General features: G+C 42.2%; 1 protein-coding gene across 8 annotated transcripts in view; it reads right to left on the bottom strand.

Moving 5' to 3' along the window:
• Window positions 1-26,018, bottom strand: part of USP33 (ubiquitin specific peptidase 33) — a 90,320-nt gene that overhangs the window by 45,133 nt on the left and 19,169 nt on the right. For 6 of the 8 annotated variants that reach the window (XM_073357287.1, XM_073357286.1, XM_073357280.1 and 3 more), the window contains 4 exons: window positions 23,324-23,386; window positions 10,393-10,545; window positions 5,483-5,582; window positions 2,331-2,400 (listed from right to left, as the gene is read on the bottom strand). In XM_073357287.1, coding sequence (XP_073213388.1) covers window positions 2,331-2,400; window positions 5,483-5,582; window positions 10,393-10,545; window positions 23,324-23,386 — 386 coding nt within the window. Of the gene's footprint in view, window positions 1-2,330; window positions 2,401-5,482; window positions 5,583-10,392; window positions 10,546-23,323; window positions 23,387-23,468; window positions 23,564-26,018 lie in introns of all 8 variants that reach the window. The other 2 variants (XM_073357284.1, XM_073357285.1) reach the window with 2 other exon arrangements.

Genomic DNA, 26,018 nt, shown 5'->3' with positions numbered 1-26,018 from the left:
AAACTTTTTGGCCCGAGGGCCACATCTGGGCATAGAAATTGTATGGTGGGCCATGAATGCTCACAAAATTGGGGTTGGGGTGCGGGAGTGGGTGAGGACTCTGGTTGGGGGTGCGGGCTCCAGGGTGGGGCCAGAAATGAGGAGTTCAGGGTGCGGGAGGGGGCTCCAGGCTGAGGGAGGTTGTGATGCGGTGGGAAGGCTCAGGGGTGCAGACTCTGGGCAGCGCTTACCTCAAGCAGCTCCCGGAGGCAGCAGCATGTCCCTTCTCCGGCTCCTACACGGAGACATGGACTGGCAGCTCTGCACGCTGCCCCGTCTGCAGACACTGCCCCCACAGCTCCCATTGGCAGTGGTGCCAGCCAATGGGAGCTGCGGGGGCGGTGCTTGGGGCAGGGGCAGCATGCAGAGCGGAGCTGCCCCTACTCATAGAAGACGGAGGGGAGCAGCCCCCGACCCTGCTCCCTGGCTGGACTGCTGGAGGGGGGGCCATGCTGCTACTTCCGGGAGCCACATGGAGCGGCCTCCGACCTTTCTCCCTGGTTGGAATGCCCTCTACCTGTTTGGAACGCCCCCAACCTTTCTCCCAGCGGGAGCTTGACCGCCTGATTAAAACATTTGGCGGGCCGCATCCAGCCTGCGGGCCGTAGTTTGCCCATCCCTGCCTTAGGGTAGGTCTACAGTGCAATTTTACAACCCAAGCTCCACTAGCCCAAGTCAGCTGACACAGGCCAGCTGAGGGTGTTTAACCGCAGTGTAGACATACTCACAGTGTGCTTTTCAATATGTATATGCTGTAGCAATTTAAAATCAACTGGTGGCCCAAGGAAATTCTAGGAACTATAACCTTGACCTCTCCCATACCATTAATATTGACCAGAAACAGTAGTTAACTGGTTCCTTATCTATAAGAGATATTTTGTTAGAACAAAAAATATATTCGAAAAAGCATTTGGTCCTTTCCCTCTCTTCTTGCCAAATTTCCAGGCTATTTTCCACCTTTTTATTTATTTTTTCATTAAAAGACTTTAAAAAAATCCCACAGCGTTTTTGATAATAGCAAGGACCTCAGAGTAAATAATGAGGAGTGGATAGATCACTGTACTGAATCCAGGAAACCTGGGTTCTATTCTTAACTATACCACTGGCCTGCAGGGTTGACTATGGGGCAGTCACTTCCTTTCTCCGTGCTTCAGTGTACCCATCTATGAAACGGAGATAAAGATACTGATTTCTTTTGTAAAGTACTTTGTAATCTACTGGTGAAAAGCCTTATATAACAGCTAGGGATTATAATTATTAATACCAAATCCTAACTCAGCACACTTTTGGAGTGGGAAGTCTCAAACAGAATACATAATAGTCAGCAATAAATCATTAAGCATAATAATAAAAGTCTCAATTTGTTTTTGGTTCATTATATAAAAGGAACAGCTAGCAAGACTGAAATTCAACAAATGTACTTTAAGTCAATAGGTTAATTAACAATCTACAAGGACAGGCTATTTTATAATTGGAAACATTTAACAAAAATTAACCAAATATCCCTGATACTTTCAAGTATATAGCTATGCAGCTCTTTCTGATCTATGAATATTTAGGGATAAAATAAAAATCTTTCTAAATGATTTCACTTCAATTTTTATCATTACTTATGTACATTATGTATGTTTAGTATATAATTAGAATCTTGAAATTCTTTGATCTATTTTTGAGATTAAAATCCAAGTAGTACAAGTGTTTAATCAACTGTGTTTTATATCAGCTGCTTTTATAAAATTTGCGAGTTTAAACTTCTTTCACTAAAAGATTACACCATGCCACCTCATTTTAATTGCTATAAATAGCAATTTGAAAACTTCCCAGACTGAAAGATAACATGGTAAAAAGGAATTTAAAGCTCGCTTATGCCCCATACATCATATTACCATTTGCTGACTGGAGAAGAACAAAAAACACACAACTCCTCAAGTATCAAAGAATGACCCTACACTTAAAAAGAAGACCTGGATATTTACAGCCAATTCTCTTTTTAATTTTTAGAACTATAATTGTTGGTTGAGGGCTGTGAGATATTAGAGAGGAGGCAGGAAAACAAACCCACATACTGCTATTCAAGGGAAACTATATACACATCCTACAACTCTTAAGTAATACCATTGATTTCAATATCACTATTCATGCTACTGCAAGATGAGGCTACCAAACACATCAAAATGAGGTTTATACTGGTATGATTTTTCTAAAACTTTTTTGAGGGTCTGGTTTATAACTGAAGACATGAAGATACACATACCTACTTTAAGGTTACATTTAACTGCTATTTTCCTTACCAATTGGAAAGAGCTTGTAAAGCTGCATTCATGTAACAAGTGTTTCCAATATTTTTCAATCCTTTAAGACCTGTAAACAGGAAAAATACATCAAGCAAGCTAAAATTTAAAAATAAACTTGTAGGAAATTAATCTTTCCACTCAAAAATTTACTAGTCAAATTTTGCTCCCAGCTACACCTCTGCAACCCCTTTGAGACCAACAGGATTGCACAAGTGTAAGTAAGCAGAATTTGATTCCTAAACAGATAAATTATTTCAACTCCTATTTTGCTGTTGGTTGATTATAATACCTAGCGTAAGTGGATTTTATTTTACCTTTTATTCACACTTAGTATCTTTATGTATATTTGCAGAGTGACACAGTTTTGAAGAAAGATTATAAAGATAAGGGTTTGAATGTTTTAATTTTACTTGCATTTAATGAGTTTATTAGTTCAAATGCATTCTACTGTTTATCTGTATATGCCTGATGTCTATAACTGTTAGTTATATAACTGACAGGTTTTTAGGAGGATTTATCAATGGCTTTTCAATACCTTTAATCTGTGCAATGAATATTTAGATTATATAACACTACATACAGTTTTCTCAATGTGTAATTATATTTGCAAATGAATCAGTTTTAGTTAATTTATGTTCTTTCTCTCTCTCTTTCCTGTATAGATTTATTAAGTGTGAATATTTATTCAGGACAGCTTCATTCACCCTCTCCAAGAAAATCATATTTTCAGACTAGGACTACTACTTTTCTTAATTAACTCAGCAAACATTATATACGCTCACTCCATCTATAGCACAAGTTATAATGGGGAAAACTTTCATTATAGGGCTCACCTGGTAAGCATTAAAATATTTGAGCAGTCTGTACCCATGCAAGTAGTCCTAAGGGCTTCAAAAAGACTACTCCTACAAGTCAGAACTAGCAACTATTACACGGTCATCTCAGTTCAATTCAATTAAATTTTATTGGCATGACAGGTTATACAAGTGTTGCCAAAGCATTAATAAAATCAATAAAATAGAAGTTGGTCTCAAAATATAATAAAGTTCTTCTACAACAATAATTGCAATGTACTACTGAAAACAATCTAATCACTACTTCTAATTACCAAGAAAAGTTACACAGCATTTAAAAAAAAATATTTAGCAATCAGACAAAGCCTTCAGCTCAACAGTCTGAAAATTAACTGAGACACAAGAAATGCATCTCATCATTTTAATATATGAGAGAAAGGACTCTCTGCAAATTCCAGTATTATTTTTAGAAAACTTACTTGATTAATTGAGCTAAATTAACCAAAAATATTTTCTAAAAACAAACAAGCAAAAAAAATAGGTCTCCTTTCTCTCTCTCCATTTCCCATCGCTCAACCTACATCAGACTGCCATTCCTGATTCTTCCCACCAGGAAGACTAATTCTAATTTGAGGCAGAAGGAATACCAGTCACAGCTAAGGAGATACAGTACTGAAATACAAAAGAATACTTCAAAAAGTTTTTTTCAAATACAGTGTATGTATTATATATAATTTCATAGGCTCTGCCTGATTCTGCAGGCACTTACACGTGATCAACTTCAGTGGGATTGTTCACAAGCATAAAATTAAGTAACTGTGTAATCATTTAAAGGATTGGGCTTTTATTCAATACAAATTTATTTAGCGACATTTTTAACAACTTATTGGTTTTCACCAAGTAGTAACTGAACTATTCACTGCAGTTACATTTAACACTGCTTCATCCTGCTCTCCAGTATATGCCTTGTCAGAAACATTTACCGTTTGTTTTTAAATAAAACATTAAGATAAATTTGACTTATGAAAGCTTATTCTTTCTTGAAGCATATACAGTGCTAATGGGAATTAGAATACAACTTTATCCATACAGCAACTTTCATATAAAAGTGTATCCCCAGAACACTTCATAGGGTTAAATACAAATAAAAGCAGGAGGAGAGAAACTAACGCATTGACAGGTGATAAAAAACAGGTTTTTTCAAAGATTTAAGAGCAGATGGTGAATCAGTGAGGTGGAGACACACAGGATCCAGGGAGAGTTCAGTGAGTGGTTTGAGCATTGGCCTGCTAAACACAGGGTTGTGAGTTCAATCCTTGAGGGGGCCATTTAGGGATCTGGGGCAAAAATTGGGGATTGGTCCTGCTTTGAGCAGGAGGTTGGACTAGATGACCTCCTGAGGTCCCTTCCAACCCTGATATTCTATGAGGAAGGCTATGCCAAATGGCAAGAGCTGCAGAGGAAAAGGCTTTGGGCCAACAACAGGGAGGCTGACCTGGCAAAAAGCTGGTGCTAGTTGAGTCAAGGGAGAACAGAGACAGAGAGAGAAACAAGGTCCATGAGATAGAAACATCTCCCCATCATTGATAAGAGAAGGAATTGCCTTGACATGTTCACTGGTGTCTCAACAAAGCAGCTCAGTAAAATATAACCAGCAGATAAAGTGAAGGAAGTAGTAAACAAAAATTATTCTTTATAAAAGTGATCCATATGGGAGACTTCAAAGAGATGCCACACGGGGGTTCGTTTGTTAAATGACAAATAAAACCCTCTCAGTTTTGGGAGTTTCATTACGTTTCCCCCTTACATTTTCCCCTTTTCCATTATATAAATACCAGGCTTGGGTTAACTTTTGCACTGATAGCATTTGGCAGAGCATGAAATCCATTACTAACAAAACAAAGTGCTGGGAACTGCAGACCCAAAACATTAACCAGAATTCAGAAAGCATTCATATAAAGCATCTTTTAAAAAAAAAAAAAGGCAAAAATGTTAAAACAAATTTTGCAATACCTACCCAGTTACCAGGGTGGCTATGACACATATTTCAGTCCAATGAAAACTAGCAACTACACTAAACATCACGACTGCTTTATCAGTGACTGATGTACTACAAATAACAACACGAGAGCCTCTTCTCTGAAGAAAAGGAAAGGATGCTGCAGTAATATCAAACTGAAAATGCAGCTCTTATTTTAGAGTGGGGGAAAATAGTTCCAGCTGGAAAAGATGTAATTTCTAAACAGCTGGGGAATGGATTCAAAGAAATACTCATACATGGTGGAATTATTGAAGTGAGGGCATGGATGGAGCAATTAGTTGACAGGTAAGGCTTTAATCCTCCAGTTTCATTACCTCTTGTCTTCAGTTCATCTTCTTCCACCTCTATATCTAAAGCATCAAATACAGCACCTAGAGGAATCTTCAGTGTTGGATTACCAGGTATTTTAAAATCCTTATTAGAAGAAAAGGCAAAATATAAAAGTGTGATTTTATTTATAAATCCATTTTTCTTTAAGTGTTAGTACAGTTTTACTAACATATGCCTATGAACTAAACATAGGAGTGCATTCAAAATTACTGCCTTCTAAATGCATGTTTCATTTTATGTAAAGCAAAAGTAGTTTGCAGCTACGCTATGAAAGTTTACTAATTCAAGCAGGTACGTATGGTAAGAATACAGCACTGCACCATTTTCTGGAAAACGTTGAGAAAATAAAGCAGTCAAAATACAATGCCAAGCACTGTAAGATTTCCTGCCACTGCTTTAGGAACAGCAAGCCTGCTTTGCAATTCACCACATAACAATGGATTATAACACCAAGTTTATAAAGGATTACATGCAAGTCAGCACACAAATGTGCCATCAGATGGCCCACTGCATTTAATCAAAAGAGACAGAAGCTGTCAAAAGGGATCCTAGTGGCTCTGGTCAGCACCCTGACCGCCTTTTGGGTTGGGAACCCTATGGCTACAGTACCGCTGACTGGGCGTTAAAAGTCTGGTTGGTGGTGCTGCAGAGCTAAGGCAGGCTAGTCCCTACCTGTCCTGGCTCCATGCTGCGTCCTGGAAGAGGCCAGCAGGTCCGGCTCCTAGCGGGGAGGCCACAGAGCTCTGCACACTGCCCCCACCCTAAGCACCGGCTCTGCACTCCCATTGGCCAGGAACCGTGGCCAATGGGAGTTGTAGGGGCGGTGCCTGTGGGCGAGAGCAGCGTGCAGGCCCGCCTGCTGCACCTCCGCCTAAGAGCTGGACCTGCTGTTGGCCGCTTCCAGGGCGCAGTGCAGTCCATGGTGCCATGACAGACAGGAAGCCTGCCTTAGCCCCCCGCACTGTGCTGCTGATCGGGAGCCACCAGCAGTAAGTCTGTACCCCAACCCTGAGCCCAAATCCCCTGCCCTAGCCCTGAGCCTCCCCAAACCTGGAGCCCCCCCTGCACCCTAACCCCTCATCCCCAGCCCCGCTCCAGAGCCTGCATCCCCAGATGGAACCCTCATCCCTCCTGCTCCCAACTCCCTGCCTCAACCCGAAGACCCCCTCCCACACCCTGAACCTCTCATTTCTGGCCCCACCCCAGGCCCGCACCCCCAGTTAGAACCCTTACCCCCCCCTTGCACCCTAACCTCCTGCCCCAGCCCAGTGAAAGTGAGTGAAGGTGGGGAAGAGCAAGCCACCGAGGGAGGGGGAATGTAGTGAGCAGGGCATTGGGGAAGGGGGCGTGGCCTAAGGAAAGGGGCAGAGCTAAGGTGTTCGGTTTTGTGGGATTAGAAAGTTGGCAACCCTAACAGAGATGCAGTACGAGATAGGCAAATTGTTATTGTATTTTATGTTATTTTCCTGTGAGCACATAAGGGGAGAAAATCCCAAACAAAATTTTAAGATAAAAAGCAACACAAAGTCACAAATCATGCTTATTTCTCCTTATGCAATGTCATGTATGCTGCAACTTCCTTGAGCGTAGAAAAACAATTGGGTATTGGATGCATTTCAAATCTGAATTCTGCAATCATGCCAAACGTTATTTTTAAGTCAAGACACCATATATTTCAGGAGCACACGTGAATAACATCAGAAAATCCAATATATTTAGCTGAACCACTACACAATTAGAATTATGTGGTTGGTGTTTTAAGAAAAAAAAAAGTATTATGCCTTGTGTCAAATCTACTAATAATTAAAACTGAAAACAAGCTAAAGTTATACAAGTATTTTTTAAATAATTTCTTCAGGGGTATTTTTCCCCTAAAACTTCTGTGACTTCCCTAACAATATTCAGGTTTCAGAGTAGCAGCCGTGTAAGTCTGAGTCTGCAAAAAAGAAAGGAGGACTTGTGGCACCTTAGAGAGTAACAAATTTATCTGAGCATACGCTTTCGTGAGCTACAGCTCACTTCATCGGATGCATTCAGTGGAAAATACAGTGGGGAAATTTATATACACAGAGAACATGAAACAATGGGTATTATCATACACACTGTAACAAGAGTATTGTATAATTTTCTTTAAATCAACTTCTTCTAATTTTTGGGTTTATTGTGCTATGTTCTTTCCCAGGAAAAAAAAAAAGTTTTCATTGGCATTGTGCTTTTATTCACTTTACTCTTTACACACTTATTTTTTACCCTTGTATTTGAACGTCAGCTGTCATTTAACAAGTAGTTAGGCATATAAATAGATAGTGTCTATCCAACATTCTTCACATTAAAATAACGCATCTAGTGACTACAGGGAAATTCTGATGCAGCTTCTCAAGGAAAATGCTGTATGTCTAAATATTAATTATTTAGTATTCCAATGTGGACAGCACTGTTCAAAAGGTCCAGTCCTGCAAAACCCTCAACTCTCACTGATTTCCGTGGGAGTACAGGTATGTGCTGGATGTGCAAGTAACTACCTTCTCCAAGGAAGGTATTTACAATCTACTTTTAATATATGCAGCATAGCTTATTTAATGGCATAGTTTTAGCTTGTACATGGAAGCCTTAGATACCTGTTTTTTTTCCCCTGCTTTCTTTATTTGTCCCAATTCAGCTATTTCTTTTTCATTCATTGGAAGAGCTTATGAGGTTATACACGCAACTTGATGGCATTTCTCTGTAATGTAATTGCTTTAGAATGCAACATCTGATCAATTCCAAAATATTCTTGGCATCAATGGCCAGAACCATAATCATTCTGGTGAAAATCAGAAAGGAGGAAAATGGGGGACATGTGAAGCCCATGCCATCTGCTAGCACAGCCAGAGCTTCAAGCACCTCTGCAATTATCTATAGATCAAACAACTCTTTGAGGGCACCCATTAACACCTTCCAGCCGAATACCTCATCTCCTCTCTACCCATTCCTCCCCATAGAGTTTAATATGTTGACACCATCAATGACTTATCTCCCAGACAATTAATAATGGCGGGGAATGGGGTGGGGTAAGAAGAGGAAAGGGGAAAATGGTGGTGTGCATATAGTCCCTGGCAGATGGGGGGGAAAATGAGGGGCACTGGTGTGTGGCAGGGCTGTCCCTAGCTATTCTGGGGCCCTAAGCAGCCCCGCTGCGGAGCTCAGGGGAGTGGGAAAGGGGCGGAGCTGGGGCAGAGCAGGGACAGGAAGAGGCAGGGCTGGAAGAGCTGGAGCAGGGACTGGAGCAGCACACAGCTGCGCAGGGCGCCAGGAAATTTGGGGCACCAAATTTCCTGGTGCCCTACGCAGCTGCGTACTTTGCGTATGGGTAAGGATGGCCCTGTGTGTGCATCAGGAAGTGATGGAAGACACACAACTCCTGGTGAGGAGAAAGTGTGGGGCCCTAGTATGAAGGAGGGAACACAGATTGTCCATGGCATGGAGGGGCATAGGTGGCACACGAACCCCCTGAAATGGGGGTATGGGGAAATGGGAGGTGCAAACAGATCCTGGCACAGATGGACAATAAGGGACCCTTGTATGAGAGGATGTGGGCAATGAGGGAGCACAAAGAACCACTGATGACGAGGGGAGGGAAGACTGGGGGTGGCACATAGAGATGCTGGTATGAGGGAAGAATGGAGGACTCTGCTATGGGAGGAGGAGAGATGGGGGGACAGATCAAACCCCTGGCAGGAGAGAGACTAGGGAACCACTGAAATAGAGGGAGCTAGAGGGTGGCACACAGGGAGCTGGAGAGGGGAGGAATGGGGAGATGCAAGGAGCCCCTGGTGTGCACAATGAGCTCTGCCTAAACAAGCCACAAAGTGTGCGACCCCCTAGATATTTTACTCTTTCAGCTACAAATGTTAATTGTTATAAATTATGTGTTAACAATGGTCAAGTTCCTCTACTATGTTATGATCATGTAATAAATGACAGTTTAGAAATCTAAATTTCTAGTTTCATTTTATTATAGAGTTTCCTAAATCCTGGCCATGTGTAAACATGAAAAAGCTTAATTATCCTAACTGCACTACAAATAATATCAGCTTTCTGATGACTTAATTGTACATTAATGTGTCCTTGATGACAGCATACTTTATTCTGTTCACTTTTCTTTTTAAAAAAAATCACACACGCCACAGAGACCATTTACTCCTGTCCTCTGAAGGAAGAATATATCAAAGCTGAAGAGATCAAAATTACTACAACTGTGGATGTACTGCCCACTGGAAAAAGAAAAATATCTCCAATAAGAAAACAATTACATACCTTGTTAGTACTGTAAAATGATGCAAACCCAGTAACTTTTACTGAGCTATACCAGAAATATAAGGTCATGCAAATCCTCTTAAATTTTTTTTGTATTCATTCAGCCACCAATATAGACTGACAGTTGCTTGCATGTTTCTCTTGATAAACACAATACTTGTGTCTCCATGTGAATTTGCACCTCTCTTTGGCTAGAGGCTCCATAAACAGACAGCAAAACAACTTACTCTTCTGCATACAGTAGCCAGTAATAATTTGAATGTGACAATTAAAAACTTCTCACTAACTATAGGATGGGAAGCAAAGCTAAATGATTATTCCCATCTTAAAACTGAAATGTAATTTCATATTCTCTGGTTGATTTAAAAAACTAAATAAAATACACTCATATCATTCTTAGGAAACAAACAGAGTGATACACAGAAAGATTTAATGTAGGTTGGGCATTAAGGTGCATTAGTCTTCAGAGACATAAGAAGGAAGAGTACAGTACAGAGAATCACATTATCTCCAGCACCAGATAAGACACAACTGGGAAATAAGACAAAGCACAGCTAAAACAAGGTCTGTGTTTATTTCACTTTTTTAAAGAACATACCTGTACACTATTTCCTTGTGTTTGGTAAGACAGTCTGGCATTTGATAATGGAGAATGAGATCCCAATTTTCTATCCAAAAATACCTCTTTGCTACATGTATAACACCAGACACGCAGGGTGGTAAGATTGACAGTTAGACAGTGCTTTGTGTCCTAAAACAGAACAAAAAAAATGATTTAGGAACTTACATAAAACCTCAATGTGTCCAAGCCAGAACTGTATTAATATGTGAAATCTTTCAAAAAAAGACTAACATGTACCAGGTAAAAATATTAAATCTAGCAGCAGTTCAGCTGTTCCTCAAATCCAAGCTTTTAACTTGTAACACCTAGATTGAAAGGGTCCAAACCACAAACATCATGTAAGAGGTATGTCTGCTTTAACTATCAGTACAATCTGAAAAGAGAAGATCTCAGTGTTGTCCATAATCATCTTAAACTGTTACAATTCACTCATCAAGAAAGTATCTGGGTATTGGTAGGGCCCTATCAAATTCATGGTTCATTTTGGTCAATTTCACAGACAGATGATTTTAAAATTGATCAAGTTCACCTTTTCAGATGTTTACATAAGGCTATTGTAGGGGGGTTGTGGAGCTGCCCTGCAGGGGAAGAGGAAGTCTTGTCCCTCCCCATCCCCAGCTGGGACTAGCAGCTGGAGCACTGCGCAGAGTAGGAGTCCCCAACCCCGTGCAAGATTTCATGGGGAAGATCAGATTTCATGATCTGTGATGTGTTTTCACAGCCATGAACTATCAATACCTAGGGCCCTACCAATGGGATAGAGTGTTTTCATCTCTAGGTCAGTATTTAAAAATATCCCCTGGAGATAGCAAGTAATCAAGTCTTTGGCCCTTAAATAGCTGTCATATGGTAATGTAAAATGAGACATTTTGGTTCAGTTCCTAGCAAACTACAAACAAGACTGTCAGCTACAAAATGTTGGGGATATATCCTGAATCCAGTTAGTTAAACTGTTATAGCAGAAAGGACTTTTAAGTACAGTCTACGTACTTGGAACTGCCCCCCAAAATCAAGATTTATCTCAAATTGTAAACATTAGAACAGTAGCATGTGTGTTCTCATCAGATATACAATGGATAACAAAACTGACAATCCTATGGCTGATTTGCTCAGGTTCAAGCATGTAGTTATGTTCAAGCATAATAAATAAGGCTCTCAAATGAAAGGTTGGTCTCAATTATGCTGCCTTATAAAGCCTAAGTTCTTTGATGTTTCTTATCTCATACAGGTCAGTGTTAGTCTAACTGTAAGTTAGCATTCTGGATTTAGTCCAACAAATATCTGGAGTTAAACGATGGTAGAAAAGGACGTTTACCCCCGAGGTGCCTCATGCAGGAAGTTCCAAGCCAGTGGGTTTCTGTGAGACAGAGGTCCCCAAAGAATGGGGCACACTCCCCTGGGGGGTGTGAAGGAATGCCCAGAGAGGTGCAGTGGGGCCTGGCCATCCCCCACAGTGGTGGGAAGGGAGCGCCACCCAGCCCATCCCAGCTCTGCTCCAGTCCCGCCGCCTCCAGCCACCTCCCTGACTCCCGTCCCATCCCCAGCCTCAGAGCGGCTGTGCTTCCAGCCCTGCGGCAGCCCTCAGCCTTGGCCGCTGGCTGTGTCTCTGTTCCCAGCCCAGGGCAGAGGCTGGGAGTGGAGCCGCACCTGGCCGCGGGCCCGTCTGATGGCCTCCACCACAGCCTGGCTACAGCTCCGCTCCAGCTCTTGCCCCAAGCCTTGGCCCCTGGCTGTGGCCCCAGACCCATATCCAGCCTTGGCCCTCTTACCCCATCCACATCCCTCCCCCATACAGCAGCCCATACAGCACCGCTCCCAGCTCGGGGGGGGGGGGGAGAGAAGAGATGGGACGGGGGCATGGACAGGGATTGGGGGGCGCACACAAGCCTCAAAAATTTGAGGACCGCTGCTGTAAGAGCAGACCCAGAAGCTCCTGCCTCGGTATCCCTAACACAATCTATTTTCATCTTGTTTTCATACAACACTCCTTTCTTCTTTGATCTCTCCATCTGAATTTCTTCTCTCTGGACTACCATCTCCCCTCATTCAATATCATACCACACATTTGTCCCATCCCTGCCCCATTACTGGGCCTTCTGCAACCTTCAGTCTATCAATGTTCATGAATTTTCTGCTACATCAGGCCCCTCCTCCCAACCCTCTTGTCCACTCTCCACTCTGCTTTTTTCTCCACCCATGCTCCTTTCTATCACTGTGAAGTCCAATACACCAATTCCAGACCTGTCTCACTCCCAGCATCTGCTCTCTCCATTACTGTCCTTGTGCTGCTGAGCATCCTGGGAACTCACTAACTTCCTTCACTGCAGATTCCTTCTCTCCTTCAACTATCATCTCCCTGGCGAAGCAACTATACTTCTCCCACATGGAGTCCCATGCCCACAGTCCCCATCACTTCTTGGCAACCTTCGAGTCCCTCCTTAAAGCACTCCCCTTCCTGTCTCTCTGCACAGGATCTTGCAGTCTTCCAGAGGGGAAAAAAAAAGAAAAAAACAAAACAAAACCCAAACAACAAAATCCACCAGGAATCTCCCTCTTGCACTTTCTCTTCCCTTTCTCCTGTCACCAGCCTTGAGGTCTTTTGCCTTTTCTCCTATAAACACCCATATCTGCCACAGTGATCCCATTCCTCTTCCTATCTCCTTACTTCTATTACTCATTCTTCCCTTATCCTTCTTTCTCAACCTCTTCCCTCACAATATGAACAATGTCCTGGTCTCCCTTGTCCTCCAAAAACTATCCCTCAGTCCTACCTACCCCTCCAGCTACAGCCCCATATCTCTCACACCTTTAAATTCCTTGAACACAGTCTACTACCAATGCATTCACTTCTCCTCCAATCCAGCCTTGGACCCCCTCCATCTGGCTTCCAGTGTTTCCACTCTACTGAAACCTCTCTTTCTAGGGTCTCCAATTATTTCTTCCTACACAAATTTCAGCCTCAACTCTTCCCACATCTCCTTTGACCTTCCTGCTGCGTTTAATATTATAGATCATCCTCTCCTTGGTATCATATCCTCACACTGGGCTTTCCAGATACTGTCCTCTCCTGGGTCTCCTCTTACCTCTCTGACCATTCCTTCAGTGGATCCTCCTCCCTTCTCTCACTCTGTGAGAGGGCTCTGTCCTTGGCCCTTTGCTCTTCTGACTTTAAACCTTATTTTTGGGCGATAGTTGGTTCACATGGCCTCAGCAGTCGCCTCTGTGCTGATGGCTCACAACTCTCTCTCCAGCACTAAACTGTCTCCTATCCAACTGCACATCTCAGCTTGCCTCTCCAACATCTCTCCTCCTGGATGTCTTAAATAGAACATGGTCAAAACCCAACTCCTTATCACTGTTGACAATGTCATCCTCCTCCCCGTCACTCAGGTCTGCAATCTCAGTCATTTTTAATTCCTCCTTTTCCTTTGCCCCATACAGCCAGGTATTTCCAAATCCTGCCATTTCCTCCTCAATATCTCCAACATCTGTCCTCTCCACAGTCAAATATCTCATTCAGACCTTAATTATTCCAATATTCTCTTCTCCAGACACCCAAAAACACACGGTGAGCATTCTCTCTCTCTCTCACACGGTGAGTGCTCTCTTTCTCTCAAACACACATGAGCACTGCTGGCTAAACTTACATTGCTTGGCTATTGATTTGATCATAACCTCCCTCTCTGAACCCCCCGGCTGGCTCTCCATTTGCTACTGCATCACCTTTAAGCTTCTTGTCACCACCTTCACAGCTCTGTCTCTCCCTACTTACTCTCTCTTAACAAGCTTCATGTTGCCTGTCCCCTTTGCTCCACCAAGTCTCCAAGCCTGTTCTGAGCTTCTCCCACAAATCAATGCTGTGGATTCTTCCACATGGCCTTCTATGCATGATATGATATTCTCAAGCTTATCCTCAAAGCTGATACATTGTCTACATTTAAGTGTTGCTGAAAGACTTCTCCCAAGTTGCCTACAATGATTCAAACGATACCATATATAAAAATTGTAAGCTTCTCATTACAGGAGTGTTTGGAAAGTGCACAGCACATTGCGGGTGCTATCATAAATAATGTCAAGGAAACAGCCTTGCTGTTGTACAAGGTTCAAAGACACTCTTTCCTAAATACACATACACCCTCCGCACCTTCCCTCTCTCATGTGGCCACTCCACCTGAGTCCCTGCTCACAGACTACTATTGTACTTTTATAGCACACAGAGCTTTGGGGCAAAGTGCACTTCTTGTGCAAGCTGTTGTAAGCTACAGATAAAATTTTCTCTGTTAATATGGCCTTGAACAATGCCAGTGCTTTTGACTTGCAGACTTTTGGATAACAAAGTTGCTAGAAACGGTGACATTTCCTATATTCATTTTCAGCAGAGTAACTGAAATAATTAAGTAGAACTTCCTTAATTATCAGGATAAGTCTTCACCTGCAGCTTCAGCTATGTAGAAGCCTACAATAAACTGCTACAAACCTCTACAGCAAGGGCTCAATATTCTCTAAGTGGAGGAGTTAAAAATTATTATTTCTAGCATAGCCAAATGCAAAAGAGATAAAGCAAGGAAGCTAGTGAAAATGAGAGGGAGTGACAAACTGATATCAACCTTAATTGTTTCTCAAGTTAGAAAGATCAGAAATGACTATCTAGAATACTAGAGGGATGGATTAAATGGATAAAAAGAGCTTCAGTTAGATATGGGCTATTGTCCAGAAATTAAAGGAAATGAAGGAAACTGAACAAGAATGTGAGATATTGCTGTTATAAATGACAGCAGGTAAAGCTATCTTTTCCCTTTGTGCTACCTGAAACACACATATCAATAACACTAACTTAGGGTGTAAGGAGGCAGCAATAAACTTCAGTACAGTGCTAGGAAATTATAAATGTTTATAAGAAATGCCGGGTACCACCCACACCACAAATGCCCTACAAGTAGCTCACACTATATATCATTTTACTTAAAAGTTGTAAAACTGATCTTTAATGCTAGTCATTAGCAAATCAGATAGTGAGATATTATATTAGGATTATATCAATGTCTAAATATTAGCGATATTATAGTAACACACGAAGGCTAAATCCCGATTGATAAGCTATCCTGCTGTGAACAGTAAAAAAATTATCCATACCCCAGGATATAATTATTCTAATTAAAGATAAGATGCAAGAAGTAAAAATAGAGAATACTGACAGGTGGGAAATGAGAAAGGTGGATGAGGGCAAGAGTGAGTTTCTTCCTAAACAGTACTGAAAGCAGTATACTTTTTGATATCTTTTGCTACAGAGCCTTTTGGGATAACCGATCTATGGAATTTAGATACTGGTGTGTTAATGAAATCAAAGTTTTTAATCACTTGTGTAAACTCATTCTCCAACATGTTGAAACACATTTATAAGCCACCTCCCACCATTGTGCTATAAAGCAAAAAATAAAGTATCACAAAAAGAAAACCTCTACTTGAAATTCAAACCAGTAAAAACAAATGAGAAATTTAATATAAGGAGAAAGGGATGTTAAGGTATTACATATAGGGCAAATAATGATAAAAAAAATCCCAGAGGCCTTAGGCAAAAGCCTAAAGGTATTTAATAGAAGTGTAAAGCAATTATCTAAATGATTGTCAGGAGACACTGGATCCACATCCAAGGGGCCACAAAGCTACAATCACCTGCCAAGTTGAGATGTGATTCCTGTGTGGTAAAACTCACGCAGGAGCCCTTGAGTATAGCCAGGGCCTATGCCATTATAATTTTAATAACCAATAGTGCCAGGTTAAAGTTAACCTGACACTTGGGTAGACAGCCAATAGCCACAACATGGGGTGGATGTAATACGAACACAGCTGCTCCAATCAGTGCACAAATGTACTATATTCTAGACTAGCTACATGCAGCTGAGTTACCGTGCAAAGAGAAATCTCAGTAACTGAGACTTGTGGTCACGAGGGCACTGTGCTGCCTGTCATGGTATACAAACCAGACTCTGTTGTAATTACTGTAATGGGGATCCTTTGAAGCTGCTGGACAAAGAGACCCCTTGCAGTTCTCCTTAGCGCTCTAATCCCAGGACTAATTACTAGCACAGTATTATCACCTGGGGCAACGCCTTGGCCTGGATTCAGCAGTACTAGAACAAACTGCTGACTGACTAGACAATAGCAATGCATCTGTAATGGACTGTCATTGAATAAATAGGGTGCAAGCCTGAACAACAACGCATTTTTGTACCAAGTCAGACATAGCCCACATATGTCCAGAGAAAGGGCATATTAAAAGTAACATTTTTAACTTTACTACCACTGAACATAAAAGAGGAAGAAGGAAAATCTCACTAGGTTTAGAATTTCTGAACCGAAGTCTCACACTAACGCTGAAGCAGACCCGAATGCTCTCCCCAGCTGAAGCTGCTCTACCCCTGTTCATGATGCACTATGGGAAAACTGAACTGTCCACATTGCACCTTACAGGAAGTTGTTGCAGCCCACCGAGACATCCTGTCAGGCCATCTTTTGGACATACTGACAGCATTTTCTCACCTACCAAAGGCACCTGTTGGAGCAGGATGATGATGACAACGTTAGAGACATGGCAGACTCGAACTGGCTGATGCTGCTTGTGACTCTCAGTGTAGCCGCTGATGCCCCTATGTAGAATAGCGCTTCTGGAGCAGCGCCACAAGCACAGACTGACAAGCACATTGTCATGTGCACCTGGAATGACCACTAATGAGAACCTCCACAAGAAGAAAGCTACATTTCTGGAGCTTTGTAAGCAGCTTGCCCCAACCTTCCAGTGTCATGACACATGCAAGAGGATGGCCAGAGAAGCAGGTTGCTATATCCACCTGGCTACTCCAGAATTATACAAGTCCATTGCTAATCAATTTGGCACTGGAAAGACAAATGTGGATAAAGTGGCAGTGGAAGTTCCTGAGGAAATCAGGCGTGTGATTTACCGCAAGATTGTGGGCATAAATAATATCCCTGAATTATTGCTGGTTTTGAGAGAACAGGGTTTCCAAACTGTGCCAGAGCCATTGATGGGATTCATGTGCCCATAGCTGCCCTCCTCAAGGACACATGAGTACATAAACCACAAAGGATACTATTGTTATGGAGGTCCTTGTGGACCACAGAGACCTATTTATGGATGCCAACATGGGCTGTACTGGAAGAGTTCATGATGCCAGGGTTTCCTGCCGATCAGGAGTTTACCTTCATAGTCAGACCGGGACACAATTCTCACCAGACAACACTGGCATAAATGGAGTAACTCTCCCCACTGTTATTCTAGGGAACCCCGCATACTATCTTTTGCCTTGGCTTATGAAACTATCTTGATCTCAGAGGCCCTGGCCAGAAGGTTTAATTACACTCTCAGTAAGTGTAGAATGGTGATTGAATGAGCATTTGGCAGATTGAAATCCCCCCAGCTCCATTTACAGAACTGTTTAGATTCCAGTATCATCAATGCTGCCTGCACTGTTGAGGCTTGCTGTGCCCTACACAATCTTTGTAAAACCAAAGGTGAGCCATTTCCGCCTGCACGGACCTATGACAGAAATGGATTGCTGAACCAGAACACTCAGCCAGACAGTGTGCCTCATCATGTGTTTATTATTCAAAATACACATTATGAACACAAACGTTCTTAATAAAAGAAAAGTCTTTATTTGTGAACATGGCAGTATTACAAAAAAACAAAGACAAAAACCCAATATTAAAGCACTGTCAGGCAGGCCAGTTGTCATTACTCTATCAAAACAACAGCAATAAACCAACACCAGTTGTAAAACCAGTAATAAAACATAGTGCATAAAATAAACGGTGAACTGGGCAAATAGTGAAACTGGTGCCAACAAGCAAATGCCCTACTTTTCCGTGTCCTCTCCCCCACCACCAGTTTTCTTTTCCCTTCTTGCACTTTCAACACTTGGTACCACTGCACAGGGACAGAGGCCTGCGGAGGCTATATTTGCCCCCTCTAGTATTTAGTAGCGTTAAGTCCCAGTTGCAAGAGTCACCCAAAATAGAATTGTCCAAAACGTTTGTGGTCTGCAGCACATGGTATCAGGGAGGGAACACAGGATGTCGTGCAAGAGCAGCAAGAGTCTGTACTCTTGTGATCATTAGCGCGAGCAGCCTGTGAAATAGATCTTCCTCCCTCAAGCAACGGTTCTGCTCCAAAAATCACATTGCCAGTCTCTCCTCATACACTAAAATTCTGTCCCCATGATCTTCAGCCTATGCCTTTCCACTTGTCATGAATCCTTTTCCCTTTCATATTGCACCTGCTTATTGGCCCTGTCCAGAATATCCTGTAAGTTTATCACAGAAACTCTTACTCTAGGACCTGTCTGTGACAGTTTGAAATCTCAGGCTCCTGCTGCAATGTGGCTTAGCTGGTGAGGTACAAGGGCCTGCAGAGGCTGAAGGACCTGCATGTCCAACAGAACACTATCATCTCAGTACTTCAAAAATGGTTCAGTGCATCCACAAAGTACCTGTAGAATCTCAAAGCCAAAAACTGACACTTACAATATACTGAAGCAGCATTATCGAAGAGGAATGCTTCCGTTCCCAGAAGCTCCATGGACACAACAGAGTTAGAGTGAAAAAGAGCACAACAGTAAGTTAAAATTTACAAATGCTATGTTTAAAGCAACGGTTCTCAACCTATTTACCATTGTGGGCCACATATGTAGCACTCTGTGGCCTGGTCTACACTACACAGTTAGGTCGACGAAAGGCAGCTTAAGCCAACTTAATTATGTCAGTGTCTACACTACAGCCCACCGATGTACATACCCTACTACACTGACATAACTCCACCTCCATGACAGGCATAAGGCTTACCTCGGCGTAGTTAGGTGAAGCAGCGTCTGTGTAGACACTCTTACTTACATTGGCTGTTACCTCTCTTGTCAATGTCACAGCTCCAGGGGAGTCATGAAATTGATAAGAAAGCTGGGCAGCTAGAGCCCAGCTATCCCCCACTCCCTTGGAGAGCTGGGTGGCTGGCTCCTGCTCCCAGCTGGGGGTGCAAAAGCCAGCCTCCAACCCCCACCCCCCGCTAGAAATTTTGGCTGTCCTAATTTCACAGCTCCATGTTGAACCCATGAAATTGACAAGACTGACTGGCTCCTGGCAGGGAAACCAAGAAGTCCTGGGCGGCTTCCTTCCAACACAGGACAGGGAACTGGGAGCCAAGTGGTGGGAGGTGGAGGCAGCATGCCCAGAGCCCAGGAGACCGTGGGGCAGCCAGGCTCCTAGCAGGGAGCGACCACCAGAGCTGAGAGTGTGGGAAGCTTAAGTAATGAGAAATGAGAAAATAGCACTGCTTCTCTTAGATCAGTGGAAGCACTCTTGATGAGGACACACACCAATGACCCAAGGAGGGTAATGTGGATACGCACCACCTCAGTAATTACTGCAGTGGCTGTAAGTAGACCTAATATAGGTCTACTTAAGTTTTGAGTGTAGACATGCCCTGTGTGTTATGTGGGCCACATCCACACAATAATATATAACCTGTATATCACATGGGCCACAGCTGTGTGCTGACTGGGCTGTAAGTGTAAACCATGGGCTGTAAACCATGGGCTTAGAACCACTGGTTTAAAGATTGCAGACTATTGTAGGCTTTGGGAGGAGGGGAGGGCATGCAGATTACTACCTAAGCCTTCTCTATCCCTTTAGGCATTCCACATTTCTGGGGGACATAATCCTTTGAGTTTCCTGAATGGCAAAGTGAAATTTTATTCCAAGCTGCCAGTGGCAAACCAGCCCGAGAGGTTTTCAAGCTATGACAATTGAGCAGCACATCTGGTAATAGAATGGGCTGGCAACCTTCAGAGGTGGGTACAGAAAATATGTCCTTCTCGAAATGTGAATAGCTATTTGGGGTTCCTAGTATGGGAAAAGTTTGCAGCTACCAGCATCTGGAATTGAGTCAAAATTCCTGGGGGAATCAACAAGATGCTGTGTTAGCATCCACATGGATTACTGCCTCCCTATAGCTTCCAATAAAGCCTCCTCTAACTAAGTCTACATATACAAACACACAGTATAATGGACTGTCAAAGAACTACACAGCCATCCCCCCCTTCTTTCTTAGCACATTTCTGTACTACATACAGCCTCAGCTGTATTTCAGACATTGATTTTTTTCATCTGTGGACTATATTTCACCCTCCATCTTTACCATGTACAGACGGCTTGTTACTCTGTTGTGTGGCTGATTTGTTCAGAATGGTATACTAAAAGGGAAGGTAATATATGATTTTTACTTTTAACACCTCAGCGCATCTTTGCAAGAATGTGCAAGCATCAAGTAAAAATGAAAGTGTGAATGCTTGTTTAACTGTTGTTTATGCTTCCTGGTCTCCACTTCGAATTCCACATGATGGCGGTGGTTGTGGGTTGATACCAAGGCTCTGGCACGCATTCCACCATTAGTGGAAGCATGCTGCTACCTGTAGCTAGCAATATATTTTGTTTTGGGTCAAATCAGAAATCCCTCCCACTCCTATAACAAACAGCAGCAGCAAGCATGGAACAAGAAACTTACCAGGCTCTGGGACTACTTCTGCTGGTTCTGTGGCAGGCTGCTCCTCCTGGGGATCATCAAACTGCCCCTCTGAGTATCGACTCAGGACATGCTACAGCTGCTCTGGTGGCAAAACCTCCTCAGGAACTAGCGTGAGCACCAGAGTAATTTTGGTAGCCTATTCCGGCTCCCCTCTGATTCAGCGTTCAGAAGGTTGCCATCCCAACTGATGGTGACCCACTGTTGGCTCCACACTCAGCACAGTACCCAGCACCCCGTCAAACTCCTTGTAAAAGTGGTAGTATGATGGAATGTTCCCAGAGGTACGGCTGTCATCCTTGGCTTCACAACAGTTGCTCTTGAGCTGCTTAATCTACTCCCTGCACTGGTCACTGGTCCAGTCAATCCCCAACTCTGCCAGCTTCTTCGCTCTTTCCTGACATGCACTTCTAGCCCTCGTACTGAATTTGAATGTTTTGGTCACCTCGCACCAGGGATTTACCAAATCTGGCTGATCTCATGACCAGGTAGCAGTGTGCAAGGTAAAGGACTTCTAGTCAATGGCCATTGCAAATGCACAAGAAGGTTCACTCCGTTTGCAGTTCAGTGGTCAGAATGGAAGGGTTAAATGGCAGGCAGCCGTGCTTGAACCAGTGGGTTGTTTCTGTTGCAACTACTTAATGTGTTAATGCAACTACTCAACTATCCAAGATGGTTTGTGTAAAATGGGGCAGTGTGTCCATATGCACAAGCATCCCGTCTAACTATGCCGTGTCTATCCCATAACTGAAGGCACAGGCCCCTAGACCAGGTTCTAAGCTTGGTAGGAGATGCACTGAAGCAGTACATCAATACATATATTATACAAATGCACTTTATTATATGATATACTTTTTCCAAATGTTCAGATATTCTCTAAGAGTTTCCAATGTAATGTATTGGAGGTCAGAAAAAAGAGGACTGCACAGTAAAGTGAATGGCCCTACACAAAAGTATATTTTCCTCCAAAGGTTCAAAGACTTCCACAATCTTTCCAAAGACCTTTCTGCTGTAGATTCAAGTCATGAGAGAAAAACATCCACATGCTGCAGAGGCTACATCTATAATCCAATAAAAAAAATCTGTGGCACCAAGTCCCAGAGCCCAGGTCAGTTGACTCAGGCTCATGGGGCTTGGACTGCAAGGCTGAAAATTGCAGTGCAGACATTTGGCCTGGAGCCTGGACTCTGAAATCACCCCCCACTAGGTCCCAGAGCCTGGGCTCCAGTCCAAGCTTGAACATCTACTCTGCAATTTTATAGCCCTGTGAACCCAAGTCAGCTGACCCAGGCCAGCTGCAGCCATGCGGTGGTTCTTTTACTGCAGTGTAGACATACCCTTAGAGTGCAGACAGACAATTAACCCAAGCATCATATAAAGGAAGAAATAATCTATTTGGGAAAAAAAAGACATTACTGTTTATATAATAATGTCTGAGAAGAGTAAAAGACAAAAACTTAATAAAGCCTCCAAACACATGTCAGATGGCAGAATGCTGCTAGGAGTTGCAGGAATTATGAACAAGGTTCTGTGAGCTAAGCTGCACATTCGACCTGAATTATGGAGCACGAATCCTGGACTATGCAATAATGATTTTTCCCCCCCTTCCCCACACTAGTTCAAACTCTTCATTATTGATTTCAACATTAAATTCAATGTATTTTATGCAGATTTGTATATTGCAAACACAAAGATGCTTTCCAGAAATTGTCAAGGAGAAGCAAGATGTTGTACGAGGGAGACAAAATTCCTCCCCCCTTGTTACACATCGACAGTAATTAACTGTTCCACTGCACCCAGACCTACTGCTTGTCTACATCCAACAGTGACAAAGAATTTTTGTTAAAATGATCAGCAATGAAATAGTTAATCTAAAAGAGCATAATTAAACTGCAGTGTTAACTCCCAAGTGAGAAGCATGGGGCATTTTATGTTGTGAAGCACAATTATGCAGTAAGTTTAAATAGATGAATAATTATGTAGCAGCATAATCATTTTATAAACACATGGGCCCCCAAATGAATTAGACATGATCCCCAAGCGCAAGAAGGCATCATCAACAAGCAAAGCTTCAACTCAGGAAAAACTACCTGACTGCACTGGTCAAAAACAACAAGAATATTCTTTAACTATACTTCCCTTCCTCCACCTCCTCCTCTCAAGGAGTCGGGGGGGGGAAAAGTTGCTGTCCTAGAATAAAGGGCTTTTACCATTTGATGGCGAGACCCTAGATGACAAAAACTAGAATGAAACCATGTATATATATGTTTATATATATACATACACACACACACACACACACACACACACCCCTACCTGAGAATGTATGGTACTGTGATCTACATGGGATTCACCGCAGCCAACATACGAACATCTATTCTGTCAAACAAAAATAAGAGACATAATTATGGTGCAGTATACTCTATTAATTCTTTTTAGTGAGTTGTCAAATCAAACTTACAGAACAAAGTGATACAGCTTCCAAATGCATTTTAATTCACACTATTGTACATCTGCAGGATTCTGAAAAGAGCAAGGTATCACACAAGGTAAGCACTGCAATAAATAATACAGTAAAGCAATGAGAATGCTGCAAGATTTTCCTCTGAATTTCCTTGATTTTGAGGGTGGGGTTAGACAATGTTTTTGATATATGTCTTCTCTTCAGCTGTTTTAACTTGGTCTTTTTCTTATTTAAAAAACAAAGCATCCAAGATATTCTGAAAATCCATGAAATGTAAACATGGCACTATCAATTGTGTGTGTATTATTTGGGATCTTTAATTTAGAGTCTGCCTCTAAACTGTCAAAATTGTTAATATTCAATATGTCAATCATTTCAACATCAGTGCACATTTATATGCACATCAAGGCTATTGACCATCTGAATATTATTTTATAACCTACAGATTTATTACCCTTGAAGGCTAATAGCCATCAACATCCCATCTTTAAGCATGTGCCATGTTTGAGTTACAAAATGCAGTGACTATTTACTCTCAACAATTCTGTTATTACAGTTCTGATTTAACATGTATTTGTTGAGCTGGTATGCAAACTTGAAGCTCTCCGTACAATGCTAACCTCAAGACATTGCTATTAGTCCCTCATTTCCATAAGCACCAAACACAATCGCTTAAGTAATCTGTACATACTGTTTGTGCACATTAACACAGATGTTGCTCATACAAAGCATTGGTACTTAAATGTCAAATAGCTCCTGTACGTTTGCATTAACTGCTTTCTAAAACTTTAATAGCACGCATTTATAGAAGATAACAGTAGGTACTGGTTAAGTAATGAGGATAATGAAGTTTCTATCATGCTGGGATCTCACCATGTGCTGGGTGCTTGGCTAAGCACAAAGGGGAATGCAAGGTGCCAAATCATCCAAGAAGAGGAGATATCACACCATGACACCTCCTTTGAAGGGTCTTTTTGTGATTATAATATCACCCTATGGAAATATTCGTAGGAAATTAAAATAAATTATTCAATAAATGTCCAAGTGTTCCAGATTGAAGTGGATATAAACTCAAAACAGACAAAAAATGATTTTTGTTTAGCAAATGCCTGGTGTTCTCTCCCCCCCCCCCCATTTTGTTTTGTGACTTTTCCACCTGATATTCCCATCCTTCCCACTCCTTCCACTTTGGTTTCCCCTGCTAAAAGTTTTTTAGATGTAATTTGGTAGCTTAAAAAAACAGTTTAATGAGAAATTGTATAATACTTCAGCAAACCTTCTCTCTTTTTGAGAGAAAGAACAGAAAAATCTGTTCTTTTTCTTGCAACCAGGATTCTCTTGAAGAAAGTGGTGGAAAGCAATTTTAGAAATATATACATACTGGTTGCTCCCTGTCACGTTTCAGCCCAGATTTGAGTGTTGACAAGAGATACGCATCTGAGCTCACCGAGGAGTTGAAAAACCCTGCTGAGGCAGATCTGCACACCTGCAGCACCTCGAGTGACATTTTATAGCTGATTCAGCTGCACTTCCCTTCTTGTACCATAGAGATGCACCTTAATCAGAAGCAACATTCTCTCCATTCATTTTTTAAAAACATCTGGAAGCCCCCCCTTCATGCCAAAAGCTGGGATGGTGAAGCAGCAATATATCTTAATGCTGGAGGTAAGGTGGTGAAGTTATTTTAAGAGGGAGGGGAAAAAGAGGTAAGTAGGTAGAGTAGGTAAGGAAAAAGCCTGAAGAAAATACTTTTTAAAATGTTTGTATGGAATTTTTAAATGTCTGAATAAATGTTTATTTTACTTGTTTTGCTTGGTGACAATGAAGTGACACTAGGTTAAGGGTTCTCACAACAATTGTTTTGGTGGCCTCAGAGTGCGGCCACCATCTCTTGCCGGTGGACCACTCTGACAAGTTTTCCTAAAATACTTAATTAACTTTAGGAAAAACAAATAAATATGCACATATATACATCCACATTCTTGTAATTTATGTCTGATTTTTCTTCCAGACTCAATAATAAAAATAACGTACAGTTGTCTCTATTCTTTACTGGGCCTAACAGAATAGAAACACAAATAAGGAGCTTTATATGTTCTTGTCTTTTTTCTTATGTCTTTTAATTTTTGGTTGCACCCCCCCCCTTTTTTTTTTTTTAAAGATGTGCTAGTTACTAAGTCTGCTGTGAAAAGTGATATTAACCAACATACATATATCAATTTTCACAGCAGACTTACTCAGCCTCGGCAAGCTTTGAGACAAATTAAGCCCTGGATGGGGAGGTGGATATGGAGGTAGAGGGCAATGGAGGGGGCAGTGACCTTGGGGCCAGAGCTTGCCACTGTATGGCCGGGGAAAAAGCCTGAAGCCCAGTGGCTGGTGCCTTCCACCCGCCACCCAAGGACTAAAGCCTGACCCACCAGCCTTTGGAAGGTGGGGAACTCACTGGCTGCCTGCTCCTCCAGCTCTTGTGTCTCCAGAGGTGGGCAGGACCCAACCACTGCTGGCTTTGCCCTCCCCCCATCACCACCCAGGAGGTTGTGGCCA

This window comes from Lepidochelys kempii, chromosome 8 (assembly GCF_965140265.1).
Source record: "Lepidochelys kempii isolate rLepKem1 chromosome 8, rLepKem1.hap2, whole genome shotgun sequence".
In the NCBI taxonomy this organism is placed as follows: Eukaryota; Metazoa; Chordata; order Testudines; family Cheloniidae; genus Lepidochelys; species Lepidochelys kempii.
This window is presented reverse-complemented; position numbering and strand designations above follow the sequence as displayed.